Source organism: Mus caroli, unplaced genomic scaffold, assembly GCF_978045245.1.
Source record: "Mus caroli unplaced genomic scaffold, Mus_caroli_1 scaffold_16, whole genome shotgun sequence".
Taxonomy (NCBI): domain Eukaryota; kingdom Metazoa; phylum Chordata; class Mammalia; order Rodentia; family Muridae; genus Mus; species Mus caroli.
The window spans coordinates 96,168,856-96,188,553 of record NW_028227271.1 but is presented as its reverse complement, the minus strand read 5'-3'; the positions used below and the strand labels follow the sequence as shown (position 1 = coordinate 96,188,553).

The 19,698-nt window shown below is 37.8% G+C and overlaps 1 protein-coding gene across 3 annotated transcripts in view; it reads right to left on the bottom strand.

The window, feature by feature from the left end:
• Positions 1 to 19,698, bottom strand: part of Nipbl (NIPBL cohesin loading factor) — a 170,710-nt gene that overhangs the window by 87,195 nt on the left and 63,817 nt on the right. For all 3 annotated transcript variants that reach the window (XM_021183780.3, XM_021183779.3, XM_029469689.2), the window contains exons 2-3: positions 2,600 to 2,740; positions 477 to 642 (exon numbers count right to left, since the gene is read on the bottom strand). In XM_021183780.3, the coding sequence (XP_021039439.1) occupies positions 477 to 642; positions 2,600 to 2,663 (230 nt within the window). In that variant the 5' untranslated portion in view covers positions 2,664 to 2,740. The remainder of the gene's footprint in view (positions 1 to 476; positions 643 to 2,599; positions 2,741 to 19,698) is intronic.

Below are 19,698 nucleotides of genomic sequence, written 5' to 3'. Positions count from 1 at the left end.
TGCCTCTGCTTCCTGAGTGCTAGGATTAATGGTATGCATATATATGTCAGGAACTACTGGCTGGATAGTATGAACTAGAATGATGGCTCCTATGTAATCCTAGTCCTTGGGTGGTTGAGGCAGGAGAAGGACAGTGGGTCTTAGGCCAGGCTGGATTATAAGGTGAGGCTATAGTTTTACTAGCAGTGTCTACCAAGCATACATGAAATCTGCATCACCACATAAGCAGTATGGTGGCACACATGTAATACCAGCAGTCAATAACTGGTAGCAGAAGAGGAGTGCCAGAACTTCATCAGCTGCAGAGCAAGGTCAAAGCCAGCCTGGGATACCTATCACAACAGCAATAAAACAAGACAAACAGAACTCCTAAAAGTATGAATCTGAAAATTTTGGAAATAACTTAAAAGGAAACACTGATCTTCCTTTGTAAGACCAAATATTTTACTATTTGATGTAAAGCTGATTGTACTTACATGTGATCTGTTGATACCTGGTTGAGACTATGGACAAGCTGTGAAACCAAATTGTCATCCCTACAGGCCAAAAGGCAGTTCACCTCTTCTGCTATTCGTGAATTAAAGAGGAGGCTCTTTGTAGTTGTAGCAGGTAAAGGAGATGGGAGAGGCAGCTGGTTCAGGACTATTTAGAATAAAGCAGAATATTAGAAATTAGGTGACCGCGAGAAGCCTTTATATTCATGTCTGCGTTTATGTACATTATAAGACTAAAAATAAGTTGTAAGTTTCATGACTGATGACTGAAAAACATTACTTTTACTCTGAAAAAAAATCTGAATCAACAAAAAACCACTCCTCCCAAAACACCAGAGGCCAGTACAGACTCTATTACTAGTAATTACTTAGCTGATTTATATTCCTGCTTTAATTTTCATTTAAAAATTGTTTTAATTAACTAAATAAAGCTTTATTATTATCATGACTTTGAGACATAAGGTGAGAAAGTAGCTTATCTATAAGATCAGTAGCACTCTTAGACATATAAGTCAAAAACAATACCTGACTCACATTATACTGATATGCAATACATTTTTAAAAGCTTAAGAATATAGAAACAAATAGCTCACAGTAGTAGAATACTCAGAGTACAACATTCCTGAAGAACAATAAAAAATTCTTGTCATAAATTCCTAAATAGTTCTCTTTCTTCTCCCATTCTACTCTAAGCAGCAAACAAACAAACAAAAAAATGAGTATTTTGTGGCTTTAATCCCACTATTTAATGTAAGTACACTTAATAGGAATTGTTTATTTGCCAACAGGTTAAGACACCCAACTAAAATATAAGTATCATGTTTTGGGGTTAATTTCTAGTCAACCCCATAGTATAATTACCATACTTCACAGAGTTTACCAGGAAGATAAGCACCAAAAATGTGAGGGATACCAGAGATAAAAGGCAGAAAAAATAAAGGGAAGTCTAGCAGCATATATAATTTTCCATCCATACAGGTTGTGTTTTTCCTTAAAACGAGTAACAAAAACTAAAACAGCCGGGCGTGGTGGCGCACGCCTTTAATCCCAGCACTCGGGAGGCAGAGGCAGGCGGATTTCTGAGTTCGAGGCCAGCCTGGTCTACAAAGTGAGTGCCAGGACAGCCAGGGCTACACAGAGAAACCCTGTCTCGAAAAACCAAAAAAAAAAAAAAAAAAAAAAAAAAAACAACCTAAAACATGATTCAAAGTTTCCCTGCAGATTTAGGATAATCTAACCACTTTCTAGTGATACAACTTTCTTACACTCAACTGAAAATACACAAAAACAAAACCCAGGGAGGGATTCTGAGCACAGTTGAAAACAGTTCTGGAAGCTACATAAGTTATTTTTTCATAGATTATTGCAAAGTTCCATATCTTACATACTGCTATAAGAAAAAGTTATTTATGTTTTCATTTTGTCTTTTCTTTTCTGGCCTTTCCTTTATCTCTATTCCTATACTAAAAGGAGAATGACATAGGGACAAACACTTGGGCAGACTCTGTGCCATTACCCAAGGAAAAGAATAGTTATGTGTCTATCAAAATATGAACCCTAAAACTTCTATTAACTAAATTTCTAAGTATTGACAATAATTTTTAATACCTTATTGTTCAGAGTAAAGTGGGCTCTCATAATGATGACATATCTCATACTTGTTAACAAATTCTAACTGACAATTCAACCTGATATTAAAAAATCAGTACCACTACAATTTAGGTAATGTGGACGATCAATTTCTCATTCTTGGAGGACACTTTCAGGTACTGATTTTGTAAACGCTTTCTTTTAAAAAGACCATATTTTTGTTTATTAACCCATGTTTCTTTTTTAAGTTTTAGCATCTCTTAAAGCTTTGTGTCATTTTTCTAAAGTCCTTATTGATTTTTAAGGTCTTTAAAAATTATCACACTATCATTTCTTTAGGAGTTCACAGAAGGATGAAGAAATTAAATTTATGTATTAGGTGGAAACATTAATTTTGCTACTCCCCCCCACTAATCAAATATATATTTTGTTATATGTGACATTAAAGGTAATTTTTTGTCTGTAAAAATGAGTATTAGCAAAGAAAAGAAGTTAGAAAGCTTATGCACACTTACGGTCCGTGAGACTAGCAATGCCCGCGAGAGTGGTTATGGGGACATGGGGCATATCCCCATTCATCCTGAAGCTCTGGACGCTGCTGTCTATGACAGGGTTCAGTTCAGGTGCCAGCTGTCATCACTGTCCATTCCCAAACTCTGCAACACACACACAGCGAAAACCATATCATTATCTGTACAACTTTGTCAAATACATGAGTAGCAGAGAGATACTTACTCATTTACAAACAAAACTCTCAGCTTCTATTTGTTCACTGTGTTTAACAAGCATGTGCCATACATTAAACACTGCAAAATGCTTTGTATAAGTTAAGATTTAGGTCTCACAACAACCCAGGTACAGCAGAGTATTACTCTTTTCTGTATTTTACTAATGAGGAAATTACAGTGAGTTTAAAGTAACTACTGCAGTTGTAATTCTAATGACACAATCTAGCTCCAGAATCTTGTTTCTTAACTTCTGGTATATATACTGCTAGGGTAGGGTACTCTTTCTAAACTCTAAATACAATAAAATTTTTACTTAATAATCTGGCTTCAATTTCTTGTCTAGTTCCCTTTTCACTCTCTTAAATAGACTTTCCCCTTCTACCAAGAGTATCTCTTCAGATTCTTTTGGATCCTTGTGGTTTACAGTGTGAGACTTTTATTCTCCTCTCTTCTAAATCCTACAATTCAAGAACACTTTCATTCCACAGCCATTTTACCTTAGGATAACTGAATTTATGACATTTATTGCCCAATATTTTCTCGGTAAATTGCTGTATATTCCTTTGTGATACACTTGATATGTCTCTCCTCCTCCCCTGCCCCATTTGTAATTTGTTACTATTTGTTCACTTAGTGTCCACGTGCATTGTTGTGTGCCTGCTTTGACTGATGTGTGTGCAGATCAGAAGAGAATCTGCGGAACTAGGATCTTTCCCTCCAGCACAAGAGTCTGGAGGACTGTACTCGGCAGCTCAGGCTTGCGGTTGGTGCTTTTCCTTGCTGAGCTATCTCACCTGTCCATCTCCCCCTGTTTCTTAAAGCTTGGTCGCACTATTTAACCAGGATAGCCTCAAACTGATTCTTCTGCCCATGCTCTCAAGTTCTTGAATTACAGTCAGATGCCAAGTCGTGTGTAGCTTGTTTCATATCATTCTTGCAAGATGTCTTAATTTTCATCCCTCTCAGTCTTTCTAACTAACTGCATGTTACTAATAAAAAAAAAAATCATACAATCAGTATGCAACAACATAAATACACAGGGAAAAGCACACATTAGTGTTCTCTCCCACTCCTTTTTAAAAAATATTTTGATGTATGAATGTGTGTGTTTATGTTTACCATGAAGTGTCTGCTTTCTGAGGTCAGAAGAGGGTGTTGGAGCACTGTCATTTGAGTAGTGGGAATTGAACCTGAGTCCTCTTCAAGAACAGAAAATGCTCTTTCAGCTAAGCTATCAATTTTTATTGTTTTTTCAAATAACTTAATTGGCTCAAGGATTTAGTTTTTATAATAAAATTCATCCACTTTCTCTAAAAAAAAAATAATGTACGTACACATACACAAAAGATAACTTGCAAAACTGAACGTTTTTTCCCTTTTAACATCCCCAGATTTTATCTCAGTTTCAATTTATGGCTTCAGTAACGTTTTTATATGGAAGATAATATAACATTTCAATAATCTGTGCATTAAATAAAACATACTTTCATTAAATTACTCTGTCTATACTACATCAATTGCAGTATGGTGCTAAACTAGAAATAAGTTGTTTCATCACTGGTATATTATATTATTAATATTGGTTTGGGGTTTGCTGGTTTGTTTTTTCAGTGCTGGGAACTGAAACCCTGGGCCTCCAGCAAGCTTCCATCACTGAGCTATACCGTACAGAAACTGTTTCTAGTTCAAATGTTTCCATTTTCAATACTGTATTTGCTGGCTACTTTTAAGAAAACTTCTAAAAGTTGTAAATTTCAAAACAGTTACTTGATGTAAGTGGTGTCCCTTCTTCATACATCTTAACTCAATTTTTTGGTTCAACAGGTAAAGGCAGGAAGCCTGAGGAGAATCTGAGTCCCAGTGAGGTCCCTGGAACTCACACAGCAGGAGGAGAGAGATCTGATTCCATGTCATTCCTGACATGTGCACATACAGACGCTCCAAACAAAAACATTTTTCAAAGTAGGTATGTAATACTAAGAATCTTTCCCCAGGCTTTAAATTATAAATATAGGCAAACAAGTTACATAAAATATAGATGTATGTCTTGGCAGTTCCAGAGTGACCATCCATAGGACCATCCAATAGAAGGACAGCATCTAATTTTTCTAAAGGTAATAGCTACTCTGTCTTGTAATCTTTTCTTATCTTCTTCAATAGGTTTTTTATGTATATACTTATTAGTGGGCAGCTAAGTAACAACACACACACACACACACACACACACACACACACACACACACCTTTCCTTGATGATCTACTAACAAAATTTGTGAGTAGAAACCTACTGGAAGAAATAACCCAAGAAACAATAAAAATAAAATGACAACTGCCTATACTTTAACCCTTCTGCTCCAATATGGACTCCCTTGTTAATTTGATACTCTTAAGAGTCAGTAAAAAAATTTAAGCAACACTACACATTTCGCATCAACATCAAACACTTTAAAATACAAACTAGAAATTAAAACCCGGTACAGGTCACTAAAGAGCAATGTGTTTAACTTTCTACCAATAGAAAAATTACAATGTATCTTTAGTAATTGCTGGAAAGAAATCATTGAGTGCAAATTAATTATAGAACACCACAAAAATACTTTCTTACTCATTTATAGTGTATTGTTGTGCATGTAAGTTGCCATATTTAAGCAGACTTAAATCAGATGGGAACTTACAAACAGTAAGGAGAGGGCTCTGCTGGAGGAGGACCTGACTTTATTCTATTTTGCTAAGTAATGTACAACAGGCTCAACTTTGAGCTAATGATTTTAGCCTAGAAATGTAATGTGGGCAGCTAAGTAACAACACACACACACACACACACACACACACACACACACACACCTTTCCTTGATGATCTACTAACAAAATTTGTGAGTAGAATTGTTCACATTACATTAGAACAATAATAAAACCAACCATAAGACTAGTTTTTCTTAGAAATATGCATGCATTTGCACACTCGGACATCAGTTCAAGTGGACACAACAGTATATATACAGGCAGCAAAACATTAAGTACACTGTCAACAAATGGAACTCACTCTGTAGATCAGGCTGGCCTTGAACTCAGAAATCTGCCTGCCTCTGCCTCCCAAGTGCTGGGATTAAAGGCATGCGCCACCACTGCCCGGCTAGACAGACTTTGTATCTTTTAGCAAAGCCTATAAAATATGTGTGTAATCTTGTCTCAAGAATTTCCCTTTTAGAAAATAACCTTAACATCAACTGGAGAGATGTTGTCTGTGCAATGCTTGCAGCACAAGCATAAGGACCTGAATTTAACCTCAGCACTTGTGTAGAAAAGGAAACAAAACCGAAAAACCAGTCTTGTATGGGGGCTAGAAACACACTCCACTGTTAAGAGCATTTGCTGCTCTTCCACAAGACCTGAGGTGGGTTCCAAGCACCCACACTGGGTGGCTCATAACTCTAACCTGTGACTCTAACTCTACAGCGCCTCTCTTCTGGCTTCCAGACACAAGAACATATCTCCCCCCCCCCCAATTCTTTAAAGTCTGGTGTAGTAGAGTACACTTATATTCCAGTGCTGAGGAGGTAGAGATAGGTGGATTCCTGGAGCCAACTAGATAGTCATCATAGCCTATATGGGCAACACGAAAAATCTATGTTTAAAAAAAAAAAAGTGGCCTGAATGAGGTGGAACACCATCCCAGCACTCAGAAGGCAGAGGCAAATGGATGCCAGTGAGTTTGAGGACAGCCTGATTTACATGAAAGAAAAGAGAGAGGGAGGGAGACCAGAGGCTGTCTTCTAACTTCCATACGTGCAACATGTACACAGACCCACACTCATATGCAAGCCCCTGAACGTGGTGGCACATGCCTTTAATCCCAGTACTCGGGAGGCAGAGGCAGGCGGATTTCTGAGTTCGAGGCCAGTCTGGTCTACAGAGTGAGTTCCAGGACAGCCAGGGCTACATAGAGAAACCCTGTCTTGAAAAACAAAAACAAAAACAAAAACAAAACAAAACAAAAAAAACCTAAAGAACTAATTATATACACAGCTCAAAACATATGTACACATTAAGACATATGTACACATTTATCAACACAATGCTGTAAGACATTTTTGTAGTGAAAAATGGGCAGAAAAGATAACTCAACTCATGTTTATTAAGCAGCTACTATCTTATAAAATTGTTTACTTCGGTGTACTTTCATGTAATCTTTGATGAGTAATCTGATATACAGAGAAGATAAGAATTTTCTTGAGTTAATATAGCAGAAGCCAAATCCAGGCTATCAAACATATGAACATTTTACATAACTGAAATGTATAATTAACATTGTCACAACATATAGTCAAAGAAGAAAAAAACTGGGCTATTTAAACCCTTCTGCTGGACAGCCAGGGGTTAATATTTCTGTGCCTCAATTCCTTATCTCTATAAAAGACAGGTAATTGTTTTAATTTTGTTGTGAGAAATGAGATGAATTAATACATATAAAGATGTAAATACTTATGTTTGTCCTTGGCATGTAGTAAGTTTCAATAAAAGTGTATTGCTATTTACTATAAATTTTCTATACTTTGCTTGTTATGTTATCTCAAACTATCAATATTTATATACATACATACACACGGTACATTCTTTCTCTAATATTGTTGAATGGGCAGTTAAAAGTTAGACTTGGGGGTTAGAGAGAGAGAGATGGTTCAGAGGTTAAGAGCACTGACTGTTCTTCCAGAGGTCCTGAGTCAATTCCCAGCAACCACATGGTGGCTCACAACCATCTGTAATAGAATCTGATGCCCTCTTCTGGTGTGTCTGAAGATAGCTACAGTCACATAAAGTCCAATTTTGGACTTAAATAATCTAGATTAAAATATCAACGTGATATTTAGCTGGAGATTTCTAAAGTACGAAGCTGTTGATTAAGAAATGGACAAATATATTAATAAATCTTTTTTTTTAAGAAAAGTTAGATTTGATCAATAGTTCACACAAACCTATCCAAGTACTTCCTGAGTTGCACATGGCATCCAGCACAACAGACATGTCTACACTATTTGGTCCTTCACGATAAAGTATTCAATATCAATTTTGTGTCTTATGCTAGGCAAACAAAAGGAACTGTGCTACATGTTAAAGAATCCTAGCTAGAATATGAAGGATGCAACAAACATGTTCACCAGAGCATATTGTCAGAAAGGAAAGCCCCCAAGAATATATCATACAATGTTGATTCTCTCCTGTCCATACCCTTACTATAAACAATCTCAAAATTTCACTTAAGAATAACATAATAATAAAAGGAAGAGTGGGTAATAATGAGAGAGAATGAAAACAAAAAGGTTCTGTGAGAGAACTACAGTGTTAGTATGCAATAGTGGTCCAATTTTGGACTTAAATAATCTAGACTAAAATAGCAACATGATATTTACCTGGAGATTTCTAAAGTACGAAGCTGGTGATTAAGAAATGGACAAGTTAGTGAGAATTATCACTATGCTAGCTCAATGGCAGAGTTATTGACTAGCCCGCCCAAGGCCTTAGTACAATCAATGCCAGCACCACAAAAATAACTAACTCACCCCCATAAGACAAAGGGTTAGTTCAGTAAGTAATCTATACATAACAGAGGATAAAAATAGAGAATGTTTCAAAAACTTGAGCTTTTTCAGCATTGACATGATGCTACAAGGGGAAAATTCCATCCCTGACATCATGTGACAGTGACAATGACAGCACATATGTATCTGGGCTAATAAGATAACTTTCTGAGCCTGTGGCAACCTGAGTTTGATCCTGTGTAACAGTGGGGAAAAAAAAGAAAAAAGAACTGACTCTACAGAGCTTTCTCTGACCTCTACACATGTGCTATGGCACATATGCATGGCATACATAGACACACAGACTAAATAGGTAAAGCACAGGAAGATAAAAATATACTGCTTATATTACCTTCAGGCTTTGAGCATATGGTGTATGAAACATAATGAATTTTATGACCAGACTTGGGTTTTATCCTCAAAGTACTTCACTACGTATATACAAATATTCCCAAACTAAAACAAGACAAAACAAAACACCACACTCAAACATCGAAATACACAACAGCTTTGACACCAAGCATTTTGGATAAAGGCTGATAAATCTGCAAAAGCAGAAACAAGAGGAAGGGAAGGAACAATGTAGAAGGACGTCTGTTTTTAAGCACTTCTTACCTGCCAGGCACATATATGTATCTTTCCCAATTATAACATAAGAAGGTTATCATAATGATTATCTTTATTCTCCAGATTAAAACTTAAGTCTTAGGATCTGAATAGTTATGGCTACATGGGTACTTAAACAGAGTTAGGATCTGAACTTGAGTATTTCTTTTCTTTCATGCTTAAGATATCTATCTATCTATCTACCTACCTACCAATTTATATATAGGATTTCCTTATATAGCCCAGGCTGGCCTTGAACTCAACAAGCTTTCTGCTTCAGCCTACCAAGTGCTAGGACTACAGACCTCTGGTGCCACACAATTAGCCTGAATAAAGGCATTTCTAAGCCAATTTTATATTCTTGGGCATGAAAAAGGCTATAGAGCAAGGATACAAGGATATGACGATACACTACACTGCTAGAGCCTCGCTGAAGATTAGAGCACACATGTCTGACACTGTACTTTAGAATCATCACTATGTCATTATATAACATTATTTTCATCTTTGATCCAAAATTCATAAATATGGACTATTTTAACTAATTGATGTTTTTCTTGTTAATGTAAATTTTGGGGGTGGGGTAGGTGTAGGAAAGGCCCCAAACTAGCATATTTTAGGGCTAGGGAGAGGGCTGAATGGGTAAACTGTTTGTCTGCATGTAAGCCTAGCACTGGGTTAGGCGCAGATGAGTAGATCCTGGAGGGAAGAGCAAGCAAAGTCTAAATGGCAAGCTCAACGGTCACTAAGAGATCCTGCTTCAAAAATGTGGAGAGAAGTTTTGAAGAAGACATCCCTGTATCAACCGCTGGTCTTCACACACATCTGTATGGGTAGGACTCACAGGCACACACATACACCCTCATATATTTGATTACTTTAGTTAATATTACATTTAGTTTTATAAATGGCCTTAAATCCATTTGAAAAATACACGGAATATAACTCCTCAAAAGGTCCCGAGGTTAAGTAAGTAAGTCTACACTGCACTATGGAATCATTTCCCATGAGCCAATCTCCCTTCAGATTCTCTTTCCCACCTACTACTCAAGACCAGATTCTTTTTCACATTATACTCATCACAGATGAACACATCTTTCTCAAATCCTACCTCAACATCAAAGTTATCAATCAGCACCTCCTGTGAAAATCTATTTCCTTTCAAACATTTTGCTTTTCTAACATTCCCAATTCCCAGCATGAAGTAAGAACAGTATAAAATGGGGCAGAGCTCTGTGGGACGTCTGCTTTACCTTTAGTAGCTCCCTGCAACCACCACAGTACATACTGAGAATGTTTATGTATATATGCCTAAATCATGCAGCTTTATGTTACCATGTATAATGAACTGTACAGACAACGCAGAAGTGTACACTTATGTTACTCAACTTATTATAGAGGGAAAAGTTACTACTAAGCAGATCAGGTTGGGATTGTCAGTTTTCCAAGAGCAGTTTAAAAAGAAGTTGTGCTTGGTAAGGAACAAAATTTGCTTTGACATTTGCTTGCTTTCCTGACCCCCCCCCATTATTTCATGTGAACTGACTTTAAATAGTTACAGCTGAATATAGTTAGAATCTAGTAATTAGACAAAAGCCTGACCATCTCAATATATAAACATACAAACTACATCAGGAAAAACTAGTCTTGAGTCCCAGAATAACTTTGAAATTTATAGAGTGGAGTTTTGGGATGTAGCTCAGTTGGTAGAACCATTGATGAGCACACATGAAGCCCAGGACTCCATCCCTAGCACCTCAAAAATAGGGTATAGTAAGCACATACTAGTAATTCAAACACTCGGGAGTACAGACAGGAAAACTGGGAAATCAAAGAAGCCCTTTGCTACACGGAGCTATATGAGACCCTGTCTCAAAATAAGTAAATAAATTAAATTACAAAGATTTCATAGATGTGTCAAAGTGCTACTACAATTTAGTTTGCTAGTCTATCTTCCCCCAACATAAAAATAATTTGCCCTTTTAATACTGCAAAAGAAATGTGTGCTCTGCACCCCCTAATTAATGCTACTGTAAACGGTTTCTTAAACAGAGGTGGCATTAGAGGTACAAAATAAAGTCACTATTTTATTTCTTTCGAATTAAGTTTCGGTTTTAAAAGTATAACAGTAAAGAGTTAACTCTCAGGTTTGAAGCAAAACCTGCTTGAATGATAGATAATCTGCAATCTAAGAACGCCACAAGAGGGCACACTTTCAACTATTGTAAGTGGGAAAGTAAAAAACTTAATAAACTACTGTGAGGAAAGTTGGCCAATTTTTTCCAAACTGATGACTCAACATCATTAGAAAGCAAGAAGTGATGAAGTGTGTAATGTTTTGTTTAAGCACTCACACAGCGAAACTTTTTTTGATGCATGCAAAATTAAGAAAAACTTAGATATACAGTAACTTCTGTATTAATATTAAATTACAGTAGTCTTAGCCTTGTGGTGGCATCTAGCTGTCTTAAGATTCCCCCTTTCATGCCTAACCTCTGGATATGGGCTTTACAGGTTCTCTCTCCCCTTTGTTGTTTCAGCTAATCTCATCCCTGTTGTATCCTGGGAGCCATCCACCCTTCTCAAAAATTTTAACCCAGAATTGCTCCTGTCAATATAGGGACAAAGAGTGGAGCAGAGACTGAAGTTAAGGCCATCCAGAGACTGCCTCACCTGGGGATCCAACTCCTATGCAGCCACCAAACCCAGTCACCATTGCCAATGCCAAGAAGTGCTTGCAGACAGGAGCCTGATATGGCTGTCTCCTGAGATGCTCTGCCAGAGCCTAATACAGACGTGTATGCTTGCACCCAACCATTGGACTGAGCACACGGTCCCCAATACCAACCAACCAGACCCCCCTGAGCTCCCAGGGACTGAACCATCAACCAAAGAGTACACACGGAGGGATCCATGGTTCTAGTCCCATATGTAGCAGAGGATGGCCTTATCATCAATGGGAGGAGCGGCCCTTGGTTCTGTGAAGGCTTGATCCCCCAATGAGGCAAATGCTAGGGCGGTGAGGCGGGAGTGGGTGAGTGGGTGGGTGGGTGGGTAGGGGAGCACCCTGATAGAAGCAGGGAGGGGGGTGAGATAGGGGATTTGTGGAGGGGAAACCAGGAAGGGGGAATAACATTAAAATGTAAATAAATAAAAAGATCCTCCTTTCTCACCACCCTCTTATATTTTGGAGGCAGATTCTCAATATGTGCCTCAGCTAACTTTTAACTCAAGAGAGCACTGTCATGCCCACCTTTGACCTACAAACCTTTACAAGAAAAGAAACTGTGGCTACTTTGATTTTTGATCTTAATATGGCACAGATTTGTGCACGGTTCATTAATTAATACATCTCACTGGGACAATAAATGGGATCAGATTCAGATATTTTAGTAAATTTTAGTTAAAGAAATAAGATCAAAGCCTGAAGAAATGGCTTAGCAGTTAAAAACATTGGTTGTTCTTCCAAAAGATCCCATGTTCGATTCCCAGTATTCACATTGACGCTTAAAACGATCTTTAATTCCAGTTCCAAGGGACCTAATTCCCTCTTCTAGTTTCCATGGGCACCAGCCAAATACAAGGTGCACAGACATGCATGTAGGCAAAACATCCATATACATTTAAGATCATTAAGAAAATTACCCCTCCCCCCAAAAAAACTTTGAAGACTACAGACTATGCACAAAATCATATATTGCATGCACATAATCTCTCTCTCTGATCTAAAGATACCATTCAAACAAGCCTTTTGTACAATTTTTCTTATTACTGAATCATTCTAATCAGCAAGACATACGTGCCTGGTGTTAATGTTCCATATTCCCAATGAAACAAAACAAAAACCTGACTCCCCCAATTACTACTTCAGCTGTCTATCCTCATCTCAACTTTTCTTGAACATTTCTATATTCACTCACATCATTTCTCCAAATGCCTCACAACAGTCAGTCATCAAAACAACATTGTTAACTCAATGAGCAAGCAAGCCACAGGCCCTCATCACTTGTCCCAACATTTACAACTGACCACTCTCTTCCTTATCTCCCAAAACAACAGTGCAGACTCTGCATGCTCCCTTGCTCCTCTGGATTCATCTTCCTGCCCTCATTCCCCCAGAGATCTCCTTCAGGCTACAGTATAAAAACAAACATAAATCAGCACTTCTATGCTGTAACTCCAGTTAGTACTTACAACTCTGATTTCTGCACACCTCAACTGCCTGACCGACTATTTCTCCTGTGTGTGTGTGTGTGTGTGTGTGTGTGTGTGTGTGTGTGTGTGTGTGTAAGTGTAAATCTAGAGTGGAGGCTAGATACAGACTTTGAGAACAGTTTGTATAAAACTTTTAAAAAAAGATTTATTTATGTATATGAGCACTGTAGTTGTACAGATGGTTGTAAGCCATCCGGTGGATCTCATTATGGGTGGCTGTGAGCCCATGTGGTTTCTGGGATTTGAACTCAGGACCTTCAGAAGAACAGTCAGTGAGTGCTCTTACTCACTGAGCCACCTCGCCAGCCCTGTATTAAACTTCAAATATAAGTATTTGCAGATATTTTTCTCTGTGTTTTTTGTTCAGCTTTTCATTCTCTCGACTAATGTCTTTGAGGAACTGAATATTAATTTGATGAAGTCTAATTCATCAATCTATTGTTTTATAAGTAGTACTTCTTGGTGTTATAAGAACTTTCTAGTTAATATGAACTTCATATTTAAGTTCATATTTTCTAGTTAATATGAACTTTAATATTTCCCACTCTTCTTGTATTTTACATAATGTGAGGCATAAAATTAATTTCAGTTTTTCTGTTTTTATCTACAAATAAATTATAATCATTTTGACAATTTCTTTCTTTCCTTTTTTTCAAGACAGGGTTTCTCTGTGTAGCCCTGGCTGTCCTGGAACTCACTCTGTAGACCAGACTGACCTCGAACTCAGAAATCCGCCTGCCTCTGCTTCCCAAGTGCTGGGATTAAAGGCATGTGCCACCACACCGGGCCCATTTTGATATTTTCTGAAAGGTTTACTGAACTATTGATCGGTATATAAACTGTATACCTACTAATTAGAATACAAATGATATGTTTATAACACTGATTCTTGTGATCTATAATGTATGTATATCTTGTCTAATCTCCATTTTTCTTTAATTGCTCTTACCCATGTTTTCTTTCTTTTTTATTATTAGATATTTTCTTTATTTACATTTCAAATGTTATCCCTTTTCCTAGTTTCCCCTCTGAAAATCCCCTATCTCCTCCCCTCCTCCCCCTGCTCCCCAACGCACCCACTCCCATTCCCCTATTCTGGGGCATAGAGCCTTCACAGGACCAAGGGCCTCTCCTCCCACTGATGGCCGACTAGGCCATCCTCTGCTACATATATAGCTAGAGCCACAAGTTCCACCATGTGTTTTCTTTGATTGGTGGTATAGTTCCAAGGAGCTCTGAGGGTACTGGTTAGTTCATATTGATGCTCCTCCTATGGGGCTTCAGACCCCTTCAGCTCCCTGGGTACTTTCTCTGGCTCCTTCATTGGAGACCTTGTGCTCCTTCCAATGGATGACTGTGAGCATCCACTTCTGTATTTGCCAGGCACTGGCAGAGCCTTGCAGGAGACAGCTATATCAGGCTCCTGTCAGTAGGCTCTTGTTGTTACCCATGTTTTCTACATTGAAGATTTAACTGTTTTTGTGTTTTTGTGGAGTGGTTATTTGGAAGGCAGAGGAGTGGCAGAAGAACAAAAGCTTAAGGATAACTTGGGCTACAAACCAAGGCCCTGTTTCAGAAAACAAACAAGATTCTCAGGATATCTCAACAAACACAAGTGCTTGTGGGGCCAACCTGGCGACTTGAGTATGCATGCATGTATTATTGAGTGAGTATGTGAGTATGTGAACATGTATGTATTATTTTAAATGTTCTTGGTTGTTAGTAACTTCCTTAGTCCACAATAAATGATAGAGGGTTAGTTTTTTTACTGGTGAAATGATCAAGCAATCTTGTCACATCAACAGAGGATTTTTGTTGTGTAAGAAATCTAAGCAAAAATTAGAAGTACAGAAAAGAGGGATGCAGAAAGGATTCTCAAATTATATTTTAAAACATTTCTTTCTTTTGGGCTGGAGAGATGGCTCAGCAGTTAAGAACATTGGCTGTTCTTCCAGAGGTTCTGAGTTCAGTTCCCAGCAACCACATGGGGGCTTACAACCATCTGTAATAGGATCTGAACAACAATGTACTCACATACAGAAAATAAATAAGTCTTTTAAAAAAACATTTCTTTTATGGTGTTTTTGAAGTAGACTCTCCTGTCCTTCCTGCCTGAGCCTCGACAGCGTGGGAGCTACAGGTGTTCACCACCTAGCATTTTAACACAATTTGCTATTACCCAGGAACAGAAAAACAAACTGAATAAAGCACTTTCCATTTAAACTGTAATATTAAATTATCTGGACTCAATGCAGTAGTTTAATTTCTCTTTACCACTATCAGATTATATTAAGTATACTTAATTCTGGACAATTAACTTACAAGTTTCCTTCTTTTTGTTAATTTTCTGAATGTGAAAATTTAGCACCTATGGGGAAACTGAAGGTCCACATGTTGAAAGAAAGAAAGAAAGAAAGAAAGAAAGAAAGAAAGAAAGAAAGAAAGAAAGAAAGAAAGAAAGAAATTAGATGTCTATCTTTGACCTACAGAAAAATCAACTATGCATAACCAAAGACTTCAATGTGAAAGCTGAAACACTCAGACTGCTAGAAGACAGCAGCTCAAGAACTGGCTCTCATAGTACTTAGAAGCAAGCAAGTGGCCATGGCAGAGAAGGAATCAGCACATAAAAATGAAGGCCTGCAATCGATACACAGGGCCTCATAAAGTAAAGAGCTTCTGTGAGCAAAGGGAAGGACCAAGGAAGGAGGAAGGCTACAGAGTGGAGGAGAATTGTGCCAGCCATGCATTTGACTGAGGATTAATATTCAGAACCATAAAGTACTCAAAAAAAAAAAAATCAAGAAAATAAGTAAGCAGCATTCAGGAGGCAGAGGCATCTTTGTGAGTTCCTGAACAGCTAGAACTACACAGTGAGACCCTGTGTCACCAAACAAAACTAAACCCAACCAACAAAACAAAACAAAAACAAAAATAAAACAAAAACAGCAACCAAATTAAAAAGGGGGCTGTGTGTGTGTGTGTGAAAAAAAAGTTCTCAAAAGAAAAATAGCTATGAAATACCTATAAAAGTGTTGGAATACTCTCAGCTATTAGGGAAATGCAAATTAAGACTACTTTGAGATTTCATCTTATCCCATTCAGAACGGCTAAGATCAAGAAAACATCTGGAAACAAATGCTGGCAAGGATGTGAGGAAAGAGGACCAATTATTCACTGTTGGTAAGACTGAAATTGGTGGAGAAAGCATTACTGGTTCTATCATATGCCCCAGCTGTACCACTCCTCTTGACATTCTACTCCACAGATAGTTCAGCTATCCTCCCTCCCTCCCTCCCTCCCTCCCTCCCTCCCTCCCTTCTTCCATCCCTCTCTCTTTCCCCCCACTCCTACTTCACAACTCCTCCTTCCAAGACAGGTTCCATTATGTAGTCAACTCCCTATGTGAACCAGGTTGGTCTTGAACTCACAGGGATCACTTGGCTCTGCTTCCTGAGTGCTGAGATTAAAGAAGTGTGCCACCACACCTAGCTGAATTTTCTTTCTTATTTGTGGATCCACCCTAGCTCTGAATTCATAGACATGAGTATACAGCCCAGAATAACCTGAGATATAAGTAAAGGAAAAAAGGACCACAGTGAGGGTAGCAAAGACACAGAAACAATGACAGGGAAATGGGAAAGATTGGGTACGGGGAAAATGGCAACACAGAGAGAGGGGAAAAAAAACACCAAAGGATGGTTGAAAAAGGCAAAGAGAATCGTATTATCTTATGCTTAGTTGAAATCAGACATATTTATTAATATATAAATGTTTATCATGTATGTATGATATACACGTATAATATAGTAATATATAAATATATGAAATATACTACATATATATTTAAAAAATATTTTGAGACTATAATATAGTTACATTTCCTTCTTCCCTTTCCATCGCCAAACTATCCTAATATATCCTTCTCTTTCAAATTTATGGCCTTATTCTTTAATAGTTTTTACACACATGAGACAGACAGACAGACAGACAGACAGACATGTATGTGTATGTAAATACATCCATCCTGGTTAGTCTACGGAATTGTGCTTGTAGGAATGTTTTCAGGGTTGATGACTTGACACTGGATAACCAGTTGTGTGCTCTTCCTTGGGAAAGACTACTTCTCCCACTTAGCCTTCTGCTGCCTTCACTTCTTTCTCTTGGGTTGAGGACGTGTAAGCTTCCTTCCTTCCAGATTAGTATGTTCAATTGGTCATCACATTTAGGCAGCCATACAGACTATTTGGATATAGATTCTGACATTTCTAGGAGACAAAAATATCCCAACAAAAATCCCTGTCCTACAGCTCTTACAATCTCTCCATCCCTTCTTCTAAAATGATCTGTGAACATTAGGTGTAGGAGTTGTGTTGCAGATGTATTGGTTGGGATTGAATTCTACAACTTGGCATTTTGATTAGTTGGGGTTTTCTATAATGAGCTCTGTTACAAAGAGAAGTTCATTAATGAGGAATGAGAACTACATTCATCCAGCTAGATCCTAGAAAAGGATATGATATGCATATGTATGACGTTATGCCATGTGGGTGACAATGCTCTTTCCAAAAGCCACAAACTAACGAAAAACTCCATGGTCCAAAAAGACTCCGGAGTAGGTTACTACCACTGCCCTTCACTGCCTTCCATAAATTGCAGGTTAGACTCTATTCCTGAAGGCATCACACATTTTGGACATAACAAAGCTTTCACCTTGTAAAAATCAATGGTCTAAAAAAATTTCTGTTCCAAAAAGACAAAAAAGGAAAGCCGTTGCATATGTGATTCAAGGAGGCCAAGCTCCATCTGAAGCAGTCAAACTTGGCAGTGTTGTCCATGTGGTCTGACGTTAGAGTCATGAAGAATAAAAAGGTTGTGAAATCTTCTACAGTTAAGGAAAGCCACTGAAACATTTGTATTCAACTGTGAAATTGAAGCTCAGATTGTGTCGGAGACCTCCAAGACATTAGGGATGCCAGAGCTATAGGATCTCCCCCAAGAAGAGCTGCACCAGGAAATGGAAACAGCCTAAGAGAGAGAAGTGTGATGCAGGCAGTGAAGCTGGAAGGCCAAAGCCATCCAAGTCTTTTAACATCAGGCATGGAACTACAGGAACCCTGCTGGATTTCAGAGTTGCATTGATCCAATACTTCTCACTATGCTCTTATTCCTTTTTGGAATGGTAAGATATATTCTGTGGCCCTGTGTGTTGCAAGTATGTAACTGTTGAATGGTGTGTGTGTGTGTGGGGGGGAAGGTGGGGGGGGTTACAGTTAATAGATTGCCTTCAGTCTCAGAAGCTACTTGGACTTTTAACTTAAAAGCCAGGTATGGGCAACACATGATTGGAATCCTAGCACTCAGGAAATTGAGGTAGGAAGAGTTCAAGATCAGTCTGCACTACATAATGGGACCCTGTCTTAAGAGATAAATTCATCTGAATTACAATGTATCTATTGAATTAGAAAGAGCTTTAAGCCCTTGAAAGTAAAATGCTTTTCTAGAAGTTTGAAATCAACTGCTTTCAAAATAAACTTTAAAGGACAGCCCCAAGTGTTAAGTATATACCTTTGGATATTTATGAAATGAAATCTGGACATGAACAGTTATAATAGCTTTAGCTGTGGTATCTCGAAGCTAGAATCATTAAATACCCTTCAATGCAATTAAACTGTGGTGTATCTGTAACAGGGAATGAATGATGTTACTCAAGAATAAAAAGCAGGGCTGGAGAGATGGCTCAGCAGTTAAGAGCACCAACTGCTCTTCCAAAGGTCCTGAGTTCAAATCCCAGCAACCACATGGTGGCTCACAACCATCGGTAACAAAATCTGATGCCCTCTTCTGGAGTGTCTGAAGATAGCGACAGTGTACTTACATATAATAAATAAATAAATCTTAAAAAAAAAAGAATAAAAAGCAACAAATTATAGGCATACACAGTAACTTAGAAATCTCAAGTGTCATAGTGTACAAGTATATACACGTGTGTGTATATGTATATACATCCCCCCCAATAGTGCATATATATATATATATATATATATATATATATATATATACCTGGCTAAATCCAAGTAAGCTCTGAAACTGAAATTGTTAGTTTCCAAATGCATTAATGTAAGACCTGCTCTACTGAATCTGGTAGCTTGGCAACAAAGTACATTACAGTGTTTGTTGTTTACCCTCAGGGTGTCATTGCTGACTGAGACCTGAGGCTCACTGCTGCCTGCCTTAGCATAGAGTATCACAGTCCTACATATCCTACATATAGCTAGTTCGTTAAGAGATCAAAATTCAGAAATCAAAGTATGGTTTCTGCTGAAAGCATATTGCTTTTACACCGCCATAAAAGCAAAAGCCCTTTAACTGCAATATCAAAAACTGTAGACTGTTTCTACAAGCTTTTTGAACTAGTTTAGTTCAAAAGTTTATCTAATCAAACTTTAAATCAAAAGTTTAGACTAATAAATTCAGAACTTCATAGTA